The sequence below is a fragment of the Lepidochelys kempii genome, chromosome 1, assembly GCF_965140265.1.
Source record: "Lepidochelys kempii isolate rLepKem1 chromosome 1, rLepKem1.hap2, whole genome shotgun sequence".
NCBI classification, from domain to species: Eukaryota; Metazoa; Chordata; order Testudines; family Cheloniidae; genus Lepidochelys; species Lepidochelys kempii.
Window position 1 is genome coordinate 186958500 of NC_133256.1, and position 19852 is coordinate 186978351.

At 42.2% G+C, this 19852-nt stretch overlaps 1 protein-coding gene across 7 annotated transcripts in view; it reads right to left on the reverse strand.

Moving 5' to 3' along the window:
- Positions 1-19852, reverse strand: part of EPHA6 (EPH receptor A6) — an 872967-nt gene that overhangs the window by 377372 nt on the left and 475743 nt on the right. For all 7 annotated transcript variants that reach the window (XM_073305263.1, XM_073305254.1, XM_073305245.1 and 4 more), the window contains one exon: positions 13573-13728. In XM_073305263.1, coding sequence (XP_073161364.1) covers positions 13573-13728 — 156 coding nt within the window. The remainder of the gene's footprint in view (positions 1-13572; positions 13729-19852) is intronic.

The following is a 19852-nucleotide window of genomic DNA, read 5'->3' on the forward strand; positions in this document are numbered from 1 at the left end:
GCCGAGCAGGCACGGGGAGGGGCTGCCGGCAGCAGCTCGCGTAGGGGAGGTGGGTAGCTCAGTTGAGCTGTGCGGAGGAGTGAGTGCCCCCGGGAGCCAACTTAGGGGACAGTTGCTGCTGCAGCCGAGCCTTAGAGTAAAAATACAAGCCAGATGCTTAAGTACATCTCCAATAAATGGAGTAAAGAAGATGGAAATTAACAATTTCATAATGGTTACATTTTAACTACAGCACTAATAGAACCAAACAGTCCCAACCAACAATGGGAACCTGGAGCTTCTCTTACCAAAGTACAGCCCAACTTTCAATCCTTTGTCATTTTCTTCAGCAGAGCAGGCACGCCTAGCAGGCACAGGGAGAAGGGAGCAGGCATGGGGCAGAGCAGACCCAAACAGGGGAGCCTTATTTAGAATTTAATGCAATAATGGCACCTTAGAGTAGTGTTGTTTTTTAAATGATTTTGCATATATTTAATTTCTTTCACAGTTGCTTCGGCCCACGAAGCCCCTTCAAAAATCTAATATGGCCCTTGCTTCATAAAGTGTGGAGACCCCCAACCAAGCTATCCCAAGACAAGTGATGGTTGTGTAGACTCAGCCGCGGTGCCATCATTACCCCCACCCCCTCCCAGGAAGGGATGCGGTGCACTTGCCTCGCAACAGGGACACTTTTTTTTCTTCCCACTTAACACCTCATAAGACCTTGAATTGAATGGGGAAGAACAAAAAGGCGGCGGTATAGAAGCAGAAAAAAAAAATGCTTCTTAACCACTTTGGGGAAGATCATAGAGCGAGTTGCACAAGATAGACCAGGAGTCATGTCATCAGCACCTACTTCCCCATAATGACAAACAAAGTGAGATTTGGTGGACAAATGGAAAAGGAAGGAAAGATACACCCTAGTTGGAGAAAAGGTGAAAGTTTTTTTAATGGAGATTCTGAGTTGTGTAGAACCCAAAACTCCATGTGACCTTCTAGGTTGAACTTGCAAAATGATCCAGTGCAAATGGACAATGCATTATTCTCCACATGACTAACATGAACTGAACCCTGCTACTGTGATCTTAGGCAAATCACTCAAACGCCTTAGGTACCAACCCTGAGACCATGTCTACACAAGCGGTTCTCAAACTGTGGGTCGGGACCCCAGGGTTGGTTGCAACCCTCTTTGAATGGGGTTTCCAGGGCTGGCTTAGACTTGCTGGGGCCTGGAGCTGAAGCCTGAGCCCCACTGCCCAGGGTCAAAGCCAAAGCCCTAGAGCTTCATCCCTGGGCGGCAGGACTCATGTTGCAGGCCCCCTGGCTGGGGCTCAAGCCCTTGAGCTTCAGCTTTTGCCCCCCTGCCCTGAGCTGCGGGGCTCGGGCTTGGGCTTTGGCCCCCTGACCTGGGGCAGTGGGGTTCAGGCAGGCTCAGGCTTCAGTCCCCCCTCCTGGGGTTGTGAAGTAATTTTTGTTGTCAGAAGGGGGTTGTGGTGCAATGAAATTTGAGAATCCCTGGTCTACACTATGTAGTAGGGTTGTGATTTCTTGGATTGTGTGCATATACTCGCGCTAGCTGTCGTTGAGCTATCCCAAGTATAAATAGCAGTACCACCCCAGTAGCATGGGGAGTGGCAACAGAGGCCCAGTTGAGCAGCACTGGCTCAGCCGTGCCTCTGCTGCCACTACCCATGTGACCGTGGCTACACTGCTATTTATACTCACACTAGCTTGATGAGCACTAGTGTGAATATGTCTACACGAACAGGGGACTGACCCCCCCAGCTCATAGTGTAGACGTAGCCTTAGAGACTGATATAAAACCATGGCAGAAGCCCATCGCCTAAATATTTGGAGCCAAGGACAGCATAGGGGATGGAAGAAAGGCAGAAATTATACCATTACGAGAATCTTAAGAATTAAAACCCCAATCTCTTTAATCTTATAGTATTTCAATGAATCACTGAGCAGCATGAGCTATCCAAAGCTAATTTTTCACACAACACAAAATATGCTCACAAAAGAATTCAGAATAAGAAATGGAGACCTGTCAAAATGCAAAGCCTCAAGGCCTAGTTCCTAAAATACACCAGAGGAATGTATAATCTCCAACTGACAATCTTTTTTTTCCCCCCAGGAGTTGACTAAGCATCATATTTACAGTTCTCAAAATAAAATTAGTGTGCACTTGGTTGAGTAGTGAATGGTTCGCAAGGCTTTGAGAAGTTTAAAGATGACTTATGATTTATCATTCCACATTCCCCAAAATTACATTTCTATAGCTTTTCATGATTTATACAACCTGCCAGTGAATCGTGACTACAAAGTTTTGATGAGATATCGTTTAAACTTTGAGTACAGACAAAGCATTTTATGGCTTTAGAAATCATGAAGCAGATGTAAAGATCCTACTGTACATTTACAAACCATTCCGTATAAATCTAAAATAAAATATATTGCATGCAACACGTTGAATGTCACATAGAGTCCATGGAAAGAGGCCCAAGAATTAAAATATTATATTCTCCTTTAGAACAATTTTTAGTCAATTAAAAAAAATCGAAGAACCAGGCATGTAAAAAAAAATCTCAAGTTTTTTTTTAAAACCCTGACTCCTGTACTTTACAACATGGGGGGCAGGCTCCTGTGCCCAAGGAAAGCACCTACTGGGGATTTTTGACCTAAGAAACAAGAATATGGTATATAAAGCAGTATTATTTCAGAGCTTCAAAATCTTCATTTATAAATCAGGCTCTTTAGGGATGAAATAAAATGTTGTACATAAATACTATTTACTGATGATTCAACACCATAGATGTACATGTTTTTGTAAGATATGTACATCTGTTGTAGGCCTGATGCTCCAATTTAATTTTTAGAACTGAAACTGTTTGATAGAATGCAAAAGTAATGGTTTATAAAATCAACTCCTCCAGCATTTCTGACAAGATGTTCATCTGAAGACTGAGATAAATCTGGTTTATTAAAATTCTGCTGTTTTTAAAGATGTCTCTGAATATTTACATAAAACACACCATCAGAAAACTGATATTTTACTTATAAAAATGCACAAAATGATCTATGATCCCACATATACAGACTCAGACAGAGCAATGATAATTAATGTTCATTTTAATAGCGAAACATGACTACAGTATCACAGCTTAAAAAAATATATATATATCAGAATTTATCAACAGCTACCACAGTATTGAATGTAAGATAAAGCAGTATTTCTCTATATTAACAGTAGGAAATAACGACAGTATCTCTCGGATACTGAGAGGTATGGTAACTTTTTGGAGACGTTCATTTTCTCATGGAGATTGCTATACCTTATATTTAATGGAACAGCTGGTGTTATTAGCTAGTGTTTTAAAGGATAAAAGCTCACCTTGCTAGCTGTGGTGTCTCTTCTGCCTTCTCTTTGGATGTAGAGGGGCAGGGGGAGATCCCAAGTGGGGGCAGCTAGGAGATTGCTAAAACACACTTCCCCTGGTTTTCCCTCCCTCTTCTTGCCGCTTTTACATATGAGGAAGAGAAGGATGCTGCTACTTTTTCACTCCCTCTGCCCCTTCCCTCCCCCCGTCCCACTCCCGCACGTGATGGGAAAGGCTACTTCACATGGCGTCTAGGTAATGATGACCGTTCTGCTGCCATTGGACAGTGGACCCATGAGTGGCCAGCTGATTAGCTCTCATCAGCCAAGGTCAGAGGATGGGGGTGGCTACTGCCTGATCTTGCTACTGGACTCTGCAGCCATTTTGGACTCTGTTGCAGCCCAACCCTAACCAAACCTTATCTACTGAGTTGGATCTCTTATGACGACAGGGGTTTGGCTGATTGGCAAACTTTGTTTGGGATCTGGAAGCGATTTTTCCTGCATGGCAATATTGTCAAGCTGCCATGTGGATTTTTCCACCTTCCATCCATCATCTTGGAGGTCCAGTTTTGGGACTTTAAAAGAATCCAATGTGAAGTCTCTGTTACCCAATGGACTGCTTGGCAAAGGCCCAGAGATCTGAACTGAACAGTAATGGGCTATGTCCCCACCTCCTATGCAGTTTTGGGCTCCCCTCCTCTCATCTCTCCAATATCCTGTGTGGAAGACAAGAATGGTTTCAGCTTTGGCTTCTAGCCAGGGATCTTGGGCAGGCCTGAGGATGTAGAGGGGGCATTGCCCTCATATCCACCTTCATGTTTACAGAACCTGTGGCCCTCAGTTCCCACTTGAAATCTGCACTGGAACAGTCTTGCTGGTTTGTGACTCCCCATTTGTTAAAGGCTGTAGCCTCTGCATTTACCCATACTATGGCATACATGTTTCACTGTCTCCACATTCACATCAATAAGTTATCTCACACGTTACAGTTGTTTTCTTCTAACTAGGTCAAAACACACAAATCTGTTTTCCTCTGACTTTTAGTCCTTTATTTGAGTATACCTAGTAGAATAAAGAGATTACCCACACTGCCTGAGCAACATAACAATAACTGCTATTCCACTCCAAAGCCAAAAAGTGCACAAAATGATTATATATCAAGTACTAAAGCATTTACACTGTAGCAAGCAGTAACGTTACAGGTATGGTACTTATCAGCATCATAATACTGTTATAGGCTGGTTTGTCAAAAGGATAGGAATTTAGTTTGCTAGTAATAAAACAGGTTTCCATTGATTCAAACTGAAGTATGGCACTATTTCAGTATATCAAAGCAACTAGCTACACATACACAAAGTAACAGCAAATAATGTCCTTAACATGAATACACACATATACATCCATATATACACATACATAAAATTAAGAAAATAGGAGAAAAGATTAATAGTTTGATTTTAAAAGGTCGCATATTAACTAAGGTACTTTTCTTACCTTTAGCCTCCCCATATCCTGATACTTAAAGCTTTTATTTTTTTCAGGCATTCCAATACTAATCTTAGCTTTAACAATGTTATTTGTAACTAATGTTCTACCAGTAATTAATCTTTCTACTTTTCTTTTGATAACCAGAGTCCCAAAACAGTCAGAATTACACCGTATATGGAACCAATGTTTCCTTTTCTCATTCCTGCTCCCCAGACCCACTTTGCCTGGTCTTCTTTTCTTATGTTTCCTTCTAATTCTGATTCTGCAAACATCTGTTAAAAAATTACTTCATGTATGCAAATAGTTCCACTGATGGATTCCAGTGGGACTACTCACATGTGCAATGATATTCACATGTGTATTTGTTTGCAGGATAAGGGGCTTTATGCTCTGATCCTGCAATGAGCTCTGAGTAGTTGGGCCCCACATCCACACAGGACCCAAATAACTCCAATAGGGATACACAGACGTCGGGATCCACCCACACAAAGCTCATTGCACTCTTGTGGCCATAGACAAAGTGCTTTGAAACAGATTCGGTGTCTTCTTAACTTGTCCGTAAGGTACTAAATTATTCACCCCAGTAGTACCATATTAATAAATTCAATTCTAACAACAATTTGTTTGTGTCTAAATGTTTGCTTTAACTATGGTATCTAATGTGCATAATGACTGCTTGGGTTGGGGATATGGTGGGGTATGCCTATCACTGACAGCATGTTATAGGGTATATTTGGTTAATGTTTTGCTCCCCTGACCAGTATATTTTCTTCTGTTTTTTGGCACGTCCAGGAGTAATCTTGAAATGTACATGTCTCAATCTGAGGTTAAAGGACTGTTTAAAAGATCCTGACCCGAATATCAAAAGAACATTTATGTTCAGCAGGGATAGCTGGTTTCTCTAGGGGAGAATAAATAAAAGAGGCTGATTATATAGTTACTGGAATAATATTTAATCAGAGAGGGTTGATATACAATGTATTGATTTATGCATTCTTTACAAGTATTTTCTCTTGTTGTGGGATAGTTTGTAAGTGGCTTTATGTGTTTGTCAACAATCTGGGCAGTTAAAGTTGGAAAAATATAGCTTTTCCTGCATGTACTTGCAATTTGGAGCTCTCTCTAAGAGAGGCACAGCTAAAAATGTTTTTAGATTTGGTGATGTGGGAGATTATGTGAATTCTGACCATAAATCTTGTGGCTTTCTCGGAAATATAGTTAAGTAACTGAGTGGCTATTTTATTACAGGTGTTTATTTGTAATGGTTAAATGGTGGTTTTAGTGGTTTTACTAAGATGAGTTTTGTATTCATGGTGGTGATAAATTAGTTGCTATATTTGGAACACATGCAAATTAAACTGGGTTTTTTTTAGTGGACAAGAATATTTTTGAATGGGTGATCATGGGTACTCTCTGCCTATATAGAATGTTGAGTTCAGCAGCCAGACACCTTTTATCAGCAGGAATCAGTTACTATTACAGGTACCAGGGGACAATTTAGAACCCTGGTTCTACCATTAGGCTGTCAGAAATATTATGGCTCATTCATGGTGAAAATGAACAGATAAAATACTTCTGCTCAGTTTCAGCAGTTATTTTTGTATTTTGCCTTCTTTATTCTTTTTAAATTAAACTTTAAATAACTGTTTTCTGGTTCATAAATGTGACACTGAAATATGTCTAATACTGCAAAACTGAAATTTAATTAAAAATATTTATAAATACAATTTACCACCACATGCAATCATATTAACCAACAGTTTGCCATTGTTTTCATCCTTCAGACTACTTAGTGATAGACGAACTCCATCTGTAACCTTGGGAATGTTAACTTCAACAAAACTTTCTAAAAGTGGCCACAAATTTTGTGTGCCTCAGTTTTAGGACCCTCAGCTTGAGACAGATGTGCTGATCCCACAATTTCAAACGTAATGACTGGGGACCTGTGTGTGTTCAAAAGTCTTTCAAAATCAGGGTCTAGGTGTCTAAATTTGGGGCACTTAAAAATGGAGGCACCCAAAATTAACAAACACTTCTAAAGATTTTTGAAGTCCTTAAATTCGCTGTATGTATTTGGCCATCTGAAAAACTAGAATAATTTATGTCTATTTATCCAGGAGACATGTTGTGAGGATTAAATAATTAATGGACCTAACAAAGTCCCATTGTTTAGGTCAATGGAGAGTTTTAGGTATGCAAGGAACACAGGATCAGTCTTAGTAGCCCTGATCATGCTTGCACGTGTGTTTAACTTTACACCCATTAAAGTTAATAGGAATACTCATGCATTTATAGCTAAGCATGCGTGTAATTGTTTGAAGGACTGAAGCCAACGTTTGTAAAGTGGGTTGAATGTAGTACTATTTAAGAGATAAATATTATGATGATTATCATTGTAGTTCAGTTTCAATGCAATACTTGACTGGATTTGGCAGTTCAAGACAAAGTAATTAAAGTAGATCCAAGTATCAAGAGCACGGCTCTCATATTTCTTTGGCTTTATCTCTGTTAAATTTCTGCCAGATTTCTGTCACTCTCTATATATGGTATCAGTACAGGAATGAATATTGTAGATAAAACTATTTGACACTTGTTGTTTTGTTGTAATTTTGTACTAGGAAGTGATATATTCAGGGTTTGGGGCTTTTCCTTAGTTATAATAGAAAACATGAATTATTGAGTATTCATATTTCCTTGAATAGGAAGAATGTTATCATTTATGTTGGGGATGTCTGAAAGTATATAACTGTCCGCCTGCAGATACTGCAGAAAAAACAGACACCCTTCATACTCAAGGGCCCTCATGCTAATTTGCATGCCGATTAAATAGCTTTTTAATTGCCGTTAAATTATGCCAGCTAAACTGTGATTTCATGCAATTATTAAGCTGTAATGACATGCAGTGAATCATTTACTAAGATTTAGAAATTGGAACAAAAAGAGACAATTAATTCTAATCCTCAGATTCAGCTAAATTATGTGTCACTGGGCTTTTATGAATGTGGTCTGATTGCTTTGTTATCATTTATAAATTATACAAAGATTTTTTGACACCTTGAAAAAAACTTGGCAGCAATAACCCTTATGCAGACATCTGTGTGCAAAGCTCTTAGGGATTTCCTAATACCATGGGGGCGGTTTAAGGGAAGCAAATGAATTGGTGAAAATGAAGGGTTTATTTCACCCTCTCCTTTCAGCAAACTTCATGACTGTTCTGATTATGTACAATAAAGTTAATTATTGTTAATACTTAATATCAGATACTTTCTACATAAGAAAATACTGTCTACTACTCCGAGCTGGGGCAGGGAGTTAGGGTGTAGGAGGGGGTGAGGGCTACGACTCCGGTTCTGGGCTCAGGGGTGGGGTTGGGGATGAGGGATTTGGGGAGCGGGAGGGGACTCCGGGTCGGGGTGCATAAGGGGGTGTGGGGTCGTGGCGCCGCGTACTGCAGCTCTAAGGAAGTGTCTGCCAGGTCCCAGCGGCCTCTAGGCAAATGGGCGGCCAGGCGGTTCTGCACGGTACATGCTGCCTTCCCAGCTCCTATTGGTCCCAGTTCCTGGTCAATGGGAGCTGTGGAAATGGCATTGGGGGCAGTGGCAGTGCACGGAGCCTCCCAGTCCTTGGCCGCCCCAGCCCCTAGGGCAGTAGTGGGCAACCTGAGACCCCCTGACCGCACGCGGCCCGTCAGTGTAATCCACTGGGGGGCTGCGAGACAGTGTTTACATTGTTTACATTGACTGTCCGCAGGCACGGCCGCCCGCAGCTGCCAGTGGCCACGGTTCGCCGTTCCCAGCCAATGGGAGCTGCGGGAAGCATCGTGGGCAGCATCGCGGGCCGCAGGGACACACTGGCCACCGCTTCCCGCAGCTCCCATTGGCTGGGAATGGCGAACCGCGGCCACTGGGAGTTGCGGGCAGCCGTGCCTGTGGACGGTCAATGTAAACAAACTGTCTCACGGCCTGCCAGCAGATTATGCTGATGGGCCGCATGCCCACCACTGGCCTAGAGGCTGCAGGGACCTGGCAGATGCTTCCAGGAGCTACGCAGAGCTAGGGCAGGCAGGGAGCCTGCCTTAGCCCCAGGCCCCCGCTGTGCTGCCGACTGGACTTTTAACGGCCTGGTCAGTGATGCCAACTGGAGCAGCCAGTGTCCCCTTTTGACCGGGCATTCTGGTTCAAAATCGGACACCTGGCAACCCTAGGCAGAGGACAGGAGCAATGCAGCTACAGAACAGCAGGGGTAGGGGCACCTGAATACACGCCACTGTGCACGGCCCTTGATTCACTCCTGGGCAGCTGCATGAGTGCACAGCTTAGGGAGAGCATAGCTGGGAAGAAGGGGAAGAGGAAAGGGTCCAGCTGGGTGTAAAACAGTTTGCTGGAAGAGACATGGCAAATAGGCCCATAGGACCAAATAGTATTCAAAAGTTAGTGTTTCCCCTCCCCAGTATCAACCAATTCAGAAGATCAGCCTGTTTGTCCACAACTAAAGACGATTCTTGGCCCTAAACTGCACACCATATCCAATCTGAATACATTCCGGGTGAAGTCCTGGCCGCACTGAAGTCACCAGCAAAACTCTCATTGGTGGACAGGATTTTATCCTGAGATTTTTGGAATGCTCAGAATTGGGATCTGAATTTTGTGCCTTGAGCCCATCATTATACTAACTAATACCTACATAGTGCAACTTGATACTGAGTGGCAAATTAAATTTACAAACCAGAAAGGAAGTTTTTCCTAATGATTAGAGCAAGGTCTGTGTGCTAAGAATTCTGGGTTCTATTCCTCTCTCTGCCACTTATTCTTCCTCTAACCTCTATGTCTCTGTTTATCTATCTGTAAAATGGGATGATACCCATATGACAGGGATATTGTGCGTCTTCATTAATTCAAGTTCTTGAAGTTCTTTGGCGGTCCATGAATGAAAAGCACTATTGTCTGTACAGAGAGGAAAGATAAATAGTAAAGAAATACATATATAATTAAGAGTATAGGCACCATAAATAAAAAACAAAACCCAAGGATTTGTTTTGTTTTTATTTTGTAGCTTCAAGACAATGGTGGTTTCCTACATAACTATTTACAAGTTTTAATATAAAGAATATTGTTTGGGTTGTTTTTTGTGAGTGGTGATGTAATTTGAAATTATGTAAGCATAGCATAATAAGAAATTTGTTCAGACTCATATACTTAATTTAAGTATAAATGCCTTTGATCTTGAAAAAGATAGATTTTTTTTCTAATCACACTCTAGTGATGTTAGACTTTATGTACATAGTGACCACTTAATATAGTCAAACATGATATTTTTCTTGATCATCTGGCACAGCATGCTGAAATATCAAGCATATTGCTTTATTACGTTCTCCATTGTCTAACTAATTATACTCTTCTTCTGACTGGTAATAGACATTCCTCAACCATTAGACATCTTCTGTTCTCAGTTCTGTCCTCATAGAATATCAGGGTTGGAAGGGACCTCAGGAGGTCATCTAGTCCAACCCCCTGCTCAAAAGCAGGACCAATCCCAACTAAATCATCCCAGCCACGGCTTTGTCAAGCCTGACCTTAAAAACCTCTAAGGAAGGAGATTCCACCATCTCCCTAGGTAACGCATTCCAGTGTTTCACCACCCTCCTAGTGAAAAAGGTTTTCCTAATATCCAACCTAAACCTCCCCCACTGCAACTTGAGACCATTACTCCTCATTCTGTCATCAGCTACCACTGAGAACAGTCTAGAGCCATCCTCTTTGGAACCCCCTTTCAGGTAGTTGAAAGCAGCTATCAAATCCCCCCTCATTCTTCTCTTCTGCAGACTAAACATCCCCAGTTCCCTCAGCCTCTCCTCATAACTCATGTGCTCCAGCCCCCTAATAATTTTGTTGCCCTCCGCTGGACTCTTTCCAAATTTTTCCACATCCTTCTTGTAGGGTGGGCCCCAAAACTGGACACAGTACTCCAAATGAGGCCTCACCAATGCCGAATAGAGGGGAATGATCATATCCCTCGAACTGCTGGCAGTGCTTCTATGTATTCAGCCCAAAATTAGCCTTCTTAGCAACAAGGGCACACTGTTGACTGATATCCAGCTTCTCGTCCACTATAACCCCTAGGTCCTTTTCTGCAGAACTGCTGCTTATACACTCGGTCCCTACTCTGTAGCGGCGCATGGGATTCTTCCATCCTAAGTGCAGGACTCTGCACTTGTCCTTGATGAACCTCAGATTTCTTTTGGCCCAATCTTCTAATTTGCCTTGGTCCCTCTGTATCCTATCCTTACCCTCCAGCGTATCTACCTCTCCTCCCAGTTTAGTGTCATCTGCAAACTTGCTGAGGATGCAATCCATGCCATCCTCCAGATCATTAATGAAGATATTGAACAAAACCGATCCCAGGACCAACCCCTGGGGCATTCTGCTTGATACCAGCTGCCAACTAGACATGGAGCCATTGATCACTACCCGTTGAGCCCGATGATCTAACCAGCTTTCTATTCACCTTATCGTCCATTCATCCAGCTCATACTTCTTTAACTTGCTGGAAAGAATACTGTGGGAGACCGTATCAAAAGCTTTGCTAAAGTCAAGGAATAACACGACCACTGCTTTCCCCTCATCCACAGAGCTAGTTATCTCACCATAGAAGGCAATTAGCTTAGTCAGGCATGACTTGCCCTTGGTGAATTCATGTCGACTGTTCCTGATCACTTTCCTCTCCTCTAAGTGATGGCATGGATTGCACCCTCAGCAAGTTTGCAGAATTAATTCCTTGAGGACCTGCTCCATGATTTTTCCAGGGACTGAGGTGAGGCTGACTGGTCTGTAGTTCCCCAGATCCTCCTCCTTCCCTTTTTTAAAGATGGGCACTACATTAGCCTTTTTCCAGTCATCCGGGAACTCCCCCGATCGCCATGAGTTTTCAAAGATAATGGCCAATGGCTCTAAAATCACATCCGCCAACTCCTTTAGCACCCTCGGATGCAGTGCATCCGTCCCCATGGACTTGTGCTTGTCCAGCTCTTCTATATAGTCCTGAACCACTTCTTTCTCCACAGAAGGCTGGTCACCTCCTCCCCATGCTGTGCTGCCCAGTTCAGTAGTCTAGGAGCGGACCTTGTTCGTGAAGACAGAGGCAAAAAAAGCATTGAGTACATTAGCTTTTTCCACATCCTCTGTCACTAGATTGCCTCCCTCATTCAGTAAGGGGCCCACACTTTCCTTGACTTTCTTCTTGTTGCTAACATACCTGAAGAAACCCTTCTTGTTACTCTTAACATCCCTTGTACTCTAACTTTGACCCTCTCTTATATGCAGATAATATCAAAATGTTTCTCTTCTTCATTAATTTCTGGCTCTGACATAACTGATTTCAACTCAATATATCCAAAAATGTTTTAAATTGATAAGAATGCCACAACATTCAAAACTCAGCCATTTTTCTCTCTCTCCTCAATACATTAAAGTTTATATATATTTAAATGATTCTATTTCACAAGAATTGAATGCTAACTTGTTTGAAGTTTGCAACAGAGCTCTAGCTTTGTGGGTTTTTAAAAAAATAATAATAATGTAGGCTTCTTGTACATCTAATGTTGAATGTGCTGAAAATTCACAGAATTATCTTAATAAGACGATTGTAGCACAAACACAATTTGAAAGAACCAGATCATTACTGGGTATTAAACAGAGACATGGCATTTCTTCACAGAAAACTTGAGGTCTTAGAAAATTTTGCGAAGTCAAGCCAGACTTGTCTTCATTAAATGAAGTAACAATATTTTATACCTAAATAGTGTGCTCCTGTCGCTGGTTCTATGCTCTCAGATGGAACACATATTGTTACTTTGGGACCAACAAATTAATATCAGTGAATAATGAACCAACGATGAAAATCCAGGGGAACTATTTTATTAACTGACAAGAAAATTTATATTTTTACATTGTCCCCAGACATGAGCAAATTGATCCAATGAGAAGAAAAATGTCTCTGTAGTCAGAATTTCTGCCTCCAGGTTTTCATACATTAGTTTTGTTTCCTGTCAAACATTACAGGATTTCATTTACATTTTGAAAAGACTAAATAATTTTCATTATCACAGCTGTATAAAAAGATCTCATTGTCTTTTGAAAGAAGTGGAAATGCTACAGGGTTTAATTGTACCTGTGTATGACTGAATGCATCTTCCCTGCCCCTCTTCACTTTAGGATTTTTTGGATAGTTAAGCTTTTAGGCCAATCTGTCAGGATGATGCTTGTTTGATATTTATTTTTTATTTAAGCCAGAGGAAAGGAATAAGTACTACCAGTTTTGTCTTCAACTTTATATGTGTCCTCAATGTTTTGAGGGTTTTTGTACAAAGCTATTTTTTTAATAGATGAAATATATATTGCTTCTCAAACGTCAACCCTGTTATCTGTGGGAAGAAATTACATACTCTGTCATTTTTCTTTAAAAAATAAAAAAAACACCCACAACAAACCAACCAACCAGCAAACAAAAAATGTTCCTTAAGCTGGGAAACTTTCAGTAATTTTTAGGAGCTTTAAGACTAAAGAGAAACCTGCTGTTTGATTTGTAATTAAGGAAAACATTTTCCTTTGTTTTCTTTTAGAGGGATAGGTCACAATATTGGCATGCAGAGGTGCCTTCTCTATTATGTAAAAATAAATAAGATGAAAATGAGGGGAATTTCAAACACTGTTACAGATCAGACTTACTGGTACATGCCATAGTTGGTGGATCTTTCTCAGCTCTGAAGTAACCTTTTTCACACTGACAGACAAAAGTTGCTTCTACATAGGTTAAACTGTGTGGAGGGCACTTGGAACACTTTATATTCCCAGCAAATGCTTTATAGAATCCTGGCCTGCAAGCTGTAAAAACAAGAAAACAATTATTCATTATCATCAGTAGGCTTCTTTCATACATACAGTATGTTCAATGCATTTCCAATGTACCTTCCTTTTCTCTGTAATCTAGATACAGAATACATTATAATCAGAGTATTAATCCTGTACTTGGCTTAATCTTCAGATATATGGACTGAATGAAAAACATCACTAGTCTCAGAACTCCAGGCAGGACAACAATGAAAAGAGGCAAACAGCTCTCAGCAATTTACAGCTGGATTTTAGTCAGCACTGCTGTTAGGTAACTGTTGTACAGAAGTCTCCGGGAGTATCACACAGTGTAGAAGCAAGTTGTATGATGTATGCTAGTCCCATCTATCAGTAAAGAGAAAAAGTGGGGTAGGTCATTATCAATTAAGGTATTTCTATGGTCCCCATTACTGAAATAACTGAACACCCTGAAGTCATCAACATATTTATTCTCATAACACCCTTATGAGGTAGGGATGTGTTTGTATACCAGCCTCTGCAGCTGGTAGCTCCGGCAGTGATTTATGTTGTGTAAAAGTGGACCATGATCTTGCACTCTAGGGCTTCACCCTGTACTGCTTGTGGCTATTGACGGGTCTTGAGAGTGGCTTTTCTGGGTCACTGATGATAGTATTGTTCAAGATAGGCGTTAGGCTTGTAAGGATGTGTTTAGCATTTAGACTCTATGAAATGCTTGTAAATTGCTGCATGCATTAATCTCACTTGAAATGTTTGTATTCCAAGCTACAACATAAAATGTGTTTGTTTTATAATGGTAAAAATGCCTGCTCTAAACTTGTGAACTCAGATGGCAAGAGTGGCTGCTCCTCCCTATCTAGGAGGGCTATCAGAATTAAGTGGGCCGTTGTAGGACAAAAGCTTTGTTGATTAGCCCATCCACCCATTGAGAATTACATGCAGAAAGGCTGGTCCCATTGGTCTGAATGCTAGAAAAGGGAAATAAAAATAGCTGACAAAGATTTTTCCATCTGTGCTGTTTGGACTCTTACAAAGGTTGGAGCTAAGAAACAAATAGGCAGAGATCCCCAGGGTCAACCTGAGTTAGTCTTAAAAAAGACATTCAGTGCTGACAAATTACGACATCTCTGTCACCTTTTGGAATCAGAGAATGAATTCATTTGTGTATACGTGTTGCCTGCTTTAACCTGTAAATAACTCTCATTTCTTTTTCCTCATTAACAAATCATTAGTTTACTTTGGGATTAGCTACCTGCATTGCTTTTTGGTGTGAAATCTAAGATAAAACTGATCTGGGGTAAGTAGCTGGCCTCTTGGGATTGGGAGCAACCTGAATATTTTTGGTGTATGTGACCATTTATCATTAAGTCCAGCTTGCCTGGGTGGTAAGATAGAAAGGCAAGCCCAAGAGGCTTGCTTGTGACTCCATGGTAAGTTTGCTACAGTGATCCAAGAGTTCACATTTGTTACTGGGTTGGTTAAATCTAACTGTAGAATATACCACCAGTTTGGTGTGTCTGCCCTGCTTTTTGAATATATATATATTCCCTTATTTCTCATTTAATTGGGTTTCTCTTGTACCTTTGGTGGCTTATTTAAGATTTCTCAGTAGCATTATTTGCTTTGGGCCTAAGATAATATTCCATGTAAATAGCCAAAACTGGGGAAAAAAAAGCCTGTTGAAATCAGACGTATGTTGTTGCGCTGTCTGAAGTGGTTCACAACTGTGAGTACATGAGTACATTAAATGAGAAATAAGGGAATATATATATAATGTTATTAGACTGGTATTGTTGAGGCTGCTTTCATTGAATTCAATGCTCACCGGTGTAGGGAAAAGAATATTGTAAGCAGAGGTGAAAGTAAGCCGGGACGCCCCGGGACGCTGTACTGGACCAGCTTCCCTTTAAATTGTCACCAGAGCCCCGCTGCCACTTCCCCAGGGCTCCGGCAGCAGGGCTCAGGAGGCGATTTAAAGGGCTCAGGGCTCCGGCTGCTGCTGCCGCCACGGGCCCTTTAAATCTCCACCGCCTCCGGCAGTGGGGCTCTAGCAGCAATTTAAAGGGCCTAGGGTGGTAGCAGCAGCTGGCGCCCTGGACCCTTTAAATCGCCTCCTGAGCCCCGCTGCCGGAGCCCTGGGGTAGCAGCAGTAGGGCTCTGGCAGCAATTTAAAGGGCCTGGGGCTCCAGCCGCCACTACTGCCCCAGGCCCTTTAAATCTCTGCCAGCTCCAGCAGACCCTTTAACTTGCCGCCAGATCCCCACTGCCAGAGATTTAAAGAGCCGGGGGAGGTAGTGGTGGCCGGAGCCCTGGGCCCTTTAAACGGCCCCCAAGCCCTGGGGCTCCCAGCCGCCTCTGCAGCTGGTAGCTCCGGCAGTGATTTATGTTGTGTAAAAGTGGACCATGATCTTGCACTCTAGGGCTTCACCCAGTACTGCTTGTGGCTATCGACGGGTCTTGAGAGTGGCTTTTCTGGGGCACTGATGATAGGCAGACTGGGGTGGAGATCATCTACCACCATTCCTTTTGATTGCCAAAAATTGCCTTGTAGGTGCTTATAGATTATTACTATTCAGTCAGTACCCACGCTTGTGAATGTACCAGTACAATAGCACAGTAATAGCCATTTAAGACGTCTCCTCCCCAAGGACCATTCTCCCAAAAATTAATGTAACACATTTATCACCTACATTTTAGGATCTTTGGTTGCCCACTTCATTGTCTATGTTGGATCATATTAAAGAAGTTCTGTATTAAAATCACAAATGAGTTTGATTCCCCAGAGTTTAAATTCCAGGGTATTACTAATTAAGAGGTCTCTTGGTTTTCGGTACTGTTTCTCTCCCTCTATGTGTGAAACTTGCAAGCTGCTAATTGTGTTAGTACATTCTAAGACAGAGTCTGTTCTCAAAGCAATTCACAAGAGAGAGAGACTCAAAGCAATACTCTAACAACAGAAACAGCACCCAGAGACTCCCCACCCTTTTGTTGTATTAACCATTGTGATTAAAATAGAGATAGAGGATGTATGTGGATGGATGCTTGGTGTGGATAATAACTGAATGATCAGGGAGGTGCCAGCCTAAGAATCCAGTGTCCATCGGCTGAAGAAGGCGTCAAGTGGAAATAACCAGAGGACCCCGCGGAGGGCAGACTGGAATCCACCCAACAGCCTCAAGAATGGGAGAACCAAAGAACAAGATAACATCTTGGAGCCGTCAGGAATGTGCTATCTGCTGATTGATTCAGCAACAGCATGATGAAGCAATTCCCATAGACTGGCATAGGAAGAAATTCCTATAAAAATAGACTCTAAAAAGTGAGAACTTTGGGGGTCTGATTCTGCAAACCAACTTCCAGGAGCATCAGATGAGCATCTGACAAGGCCCTGCTCCCTCCTCATGTCCAGGCCACCTGGCCAGTGGCTTGGCATGAGCAACTCTAAGGCTGGTAACTATGATAACAACCTTGCAGAACCTGTGTGTGTGGGTGTGTATGTGTGTGTGTGTGTGTGTGTGTGTGTGTGTGTGTGTGTGTGTGTGTGTTTGTATGAATGAATGTGTGAATAAATATGAGATTGAATGGAATGTTATAGCTATAACTAACTGCTTACTATGATTCTTTCTGTATTCACAATAAATGTGGTATTTTGCCTTTTTCCCTTTAATAAGATCCTGCTGGTTTTTATTTTATTGGTACAACATCTATTGTGTATAACGATTTAACCCCATATTGACCGCTTCATTTCAAGTGACTGCCTCCCTCATATGTTGCCCTTTTTGCTTAGCAATTTGTCCCAATGTGTATTTAGCTTCGATATTCTGCTTCCTCACCCAAACCTGAAGAAGAGCTCTGTGGAACTTAAAAGCTTGTAACTTCCACCAACAGAAGTTGGTCCAATAAAAGATAGTGGCACCTCTCTTATCTCTCTCATATCCTGGGACCAAACACTGCAAAAAATTATGATCCACTCAGTCACTCAACAGAAACACAGTATGAGTATTACACAAGATTCAAATTTAAGTCAATGAGAGAGATCCTCAGTCTCTGATCCAGCCCCTGTACACCATTTCTGAGTCTGGAAGCTGGAAAACTGCCTTATTATGACTGATGAGGCTCTTATCACCATCAGGGAATGCTCAGGTTGTGTAGAGTGGTGGGAGTTAGCTACTCTACTCCAGGTTCCAGCCCAGGGCCCTGTGGAATGCAGCTGTCTAGAGTGCCTCCTGGAACAGCTGTGCGACAGCTACAACTCCCTGGTCTACTTCCCCATGGCCTCCTCCCAATACTTTCTTCATCCTCACCATAGGACCTGCCTCCTGCTGTCTGATAATGCTTGTACTCCTCAGTCCTCCTTCTAGGAGCAGTATGCCTTCTCACTCTCAGCTCCCAGTGCCTCTTGCTCCCAGCTCCTCACATGCACACCTTTTTAAGAAGTGAGCTCCTTTTTAAACCCAGGTGCCCTGATTAGCCTGCCTTAATTGATTCTAGCAGCTTCTTGATTGGCTGCAGGTGTTCTAATCAGCCTGTCTGCCTCAATTGTTTCCAGAAAGTTCCTGATTGTTCTGGAACCTTCCCTGTTACCTTACCCAGGGAAAAGGGACCTATTTAACCTGGGGCTAACATATCTGCCTTCTATCACTCTCCTGTAGCCATCTGGGCCAGCCCTGTCACATCTGCAATATTATTTTGAAACGAATTTCAGACTCACACCACCTATTCTGTGATAGCAGATTTTCTTCCTTCTCCTGCCAACTGCCAAATTTGCACATATGAATCTGCACACCTGTCCGACTGGTTTATTGCTTTCCTGCATTACAAACTCCTATTCAGATAACAAAACAGGACAAAGATTAACTAAAACATGTACGTGCTGTACACAGTCTCACACTCCTTCCAACTTCTCCACCATGAAAGTCTTTGTTATAAATATAATTTTAAAAATTAATTTGGCTTTTTCTGATTTTTACACATTCAGGCGTACCTGCTTCACCCTGCCACAAAAGCTAAAAAGCATTTCTGTTCTCCAGTCATAAGAAACAATGATTTTACCAAAGTAACAATTTAAGAGTGAGGTCCTCTACAAATATGTAAAGACTGCTAGTGACTATGCTCTTTAGAGCTGCATGGTCAGTTCATATTGAGTTTTTTAAATGATCATGAAGTGATATGTAACATATCCTACAGGCCCCGGTGCTGAGTCAAATAGGTTTGACACAAAGACAAGCTCTTCAGTGGCTGGGGCTGAAGGGGAGGGAGGAAACAGAAAGATGGGGGCCTGGAAAAGGCAACAATTAATTATGTATGAGAAAAAAAAATTTCAAATGCAATTTTAAGAGTTTAGCTTGGACCCAACAGCTTTAACCATTTTCGCAGGCGCCTCTCCTACTCCCTGTTGAATGAGCATTAAGGAAGAATGACCTCATCGCACATTAAGCTGCGAGGACCTTTGTCGGGAATGGCGGAGAAGGTGTGTTGCCCACTTTGAGGGTATCTAGAGAGCCAGTGAGTTACCTGCAACATGGAGGCAGCTTCATCCCAGGTCCCGCACAGGTGACCAGAAGATAAGGGGATTATTTATGTGCAAAGTCTGGGGCATGAAAGCCCTGTGTCCAATGCAGGTACTTCACACAGAATGAATACGGTGATCATATCAAATGGATTGGGAAAGGATTTAAGAAACGCATTCTTTAAAAAAGAGTGTAAATCGGCGGCAGGGGGGTTCGAGGTGCCTATGACTGGTATGGCAGGGTGGCAACCCTCCTTTATAGCCCCCCTTAACCAAGTGAGAGTGGCAAGGTCCCAGCAGTGGGTTGGCTGGGGACCAGGATGGGTAAGGGGGAAGGATGCCAATAGCCCACCAAGAATATGTAAATGATTGTGGAATAACCTGCACTATGTACAGTTTTATCTGTGGGTACTCCCAGACATTTAGGAAAGTAGTGGCCTATTAAACCACATCCATTGTCTCCTCTCCTCCTTTCTGCATAGCCGGACAATCCCTCCTGCAGTCACTGAAAAAACAATAAGTACTTCTGGTGAAGGAGACAAGGGGAGTGAACTTGGCAGTCTTGGCATTAGCAAGAAAGTATCAGACCCTACACCTGCTATGGTCATTACTGGGATGCATTGACCTCTA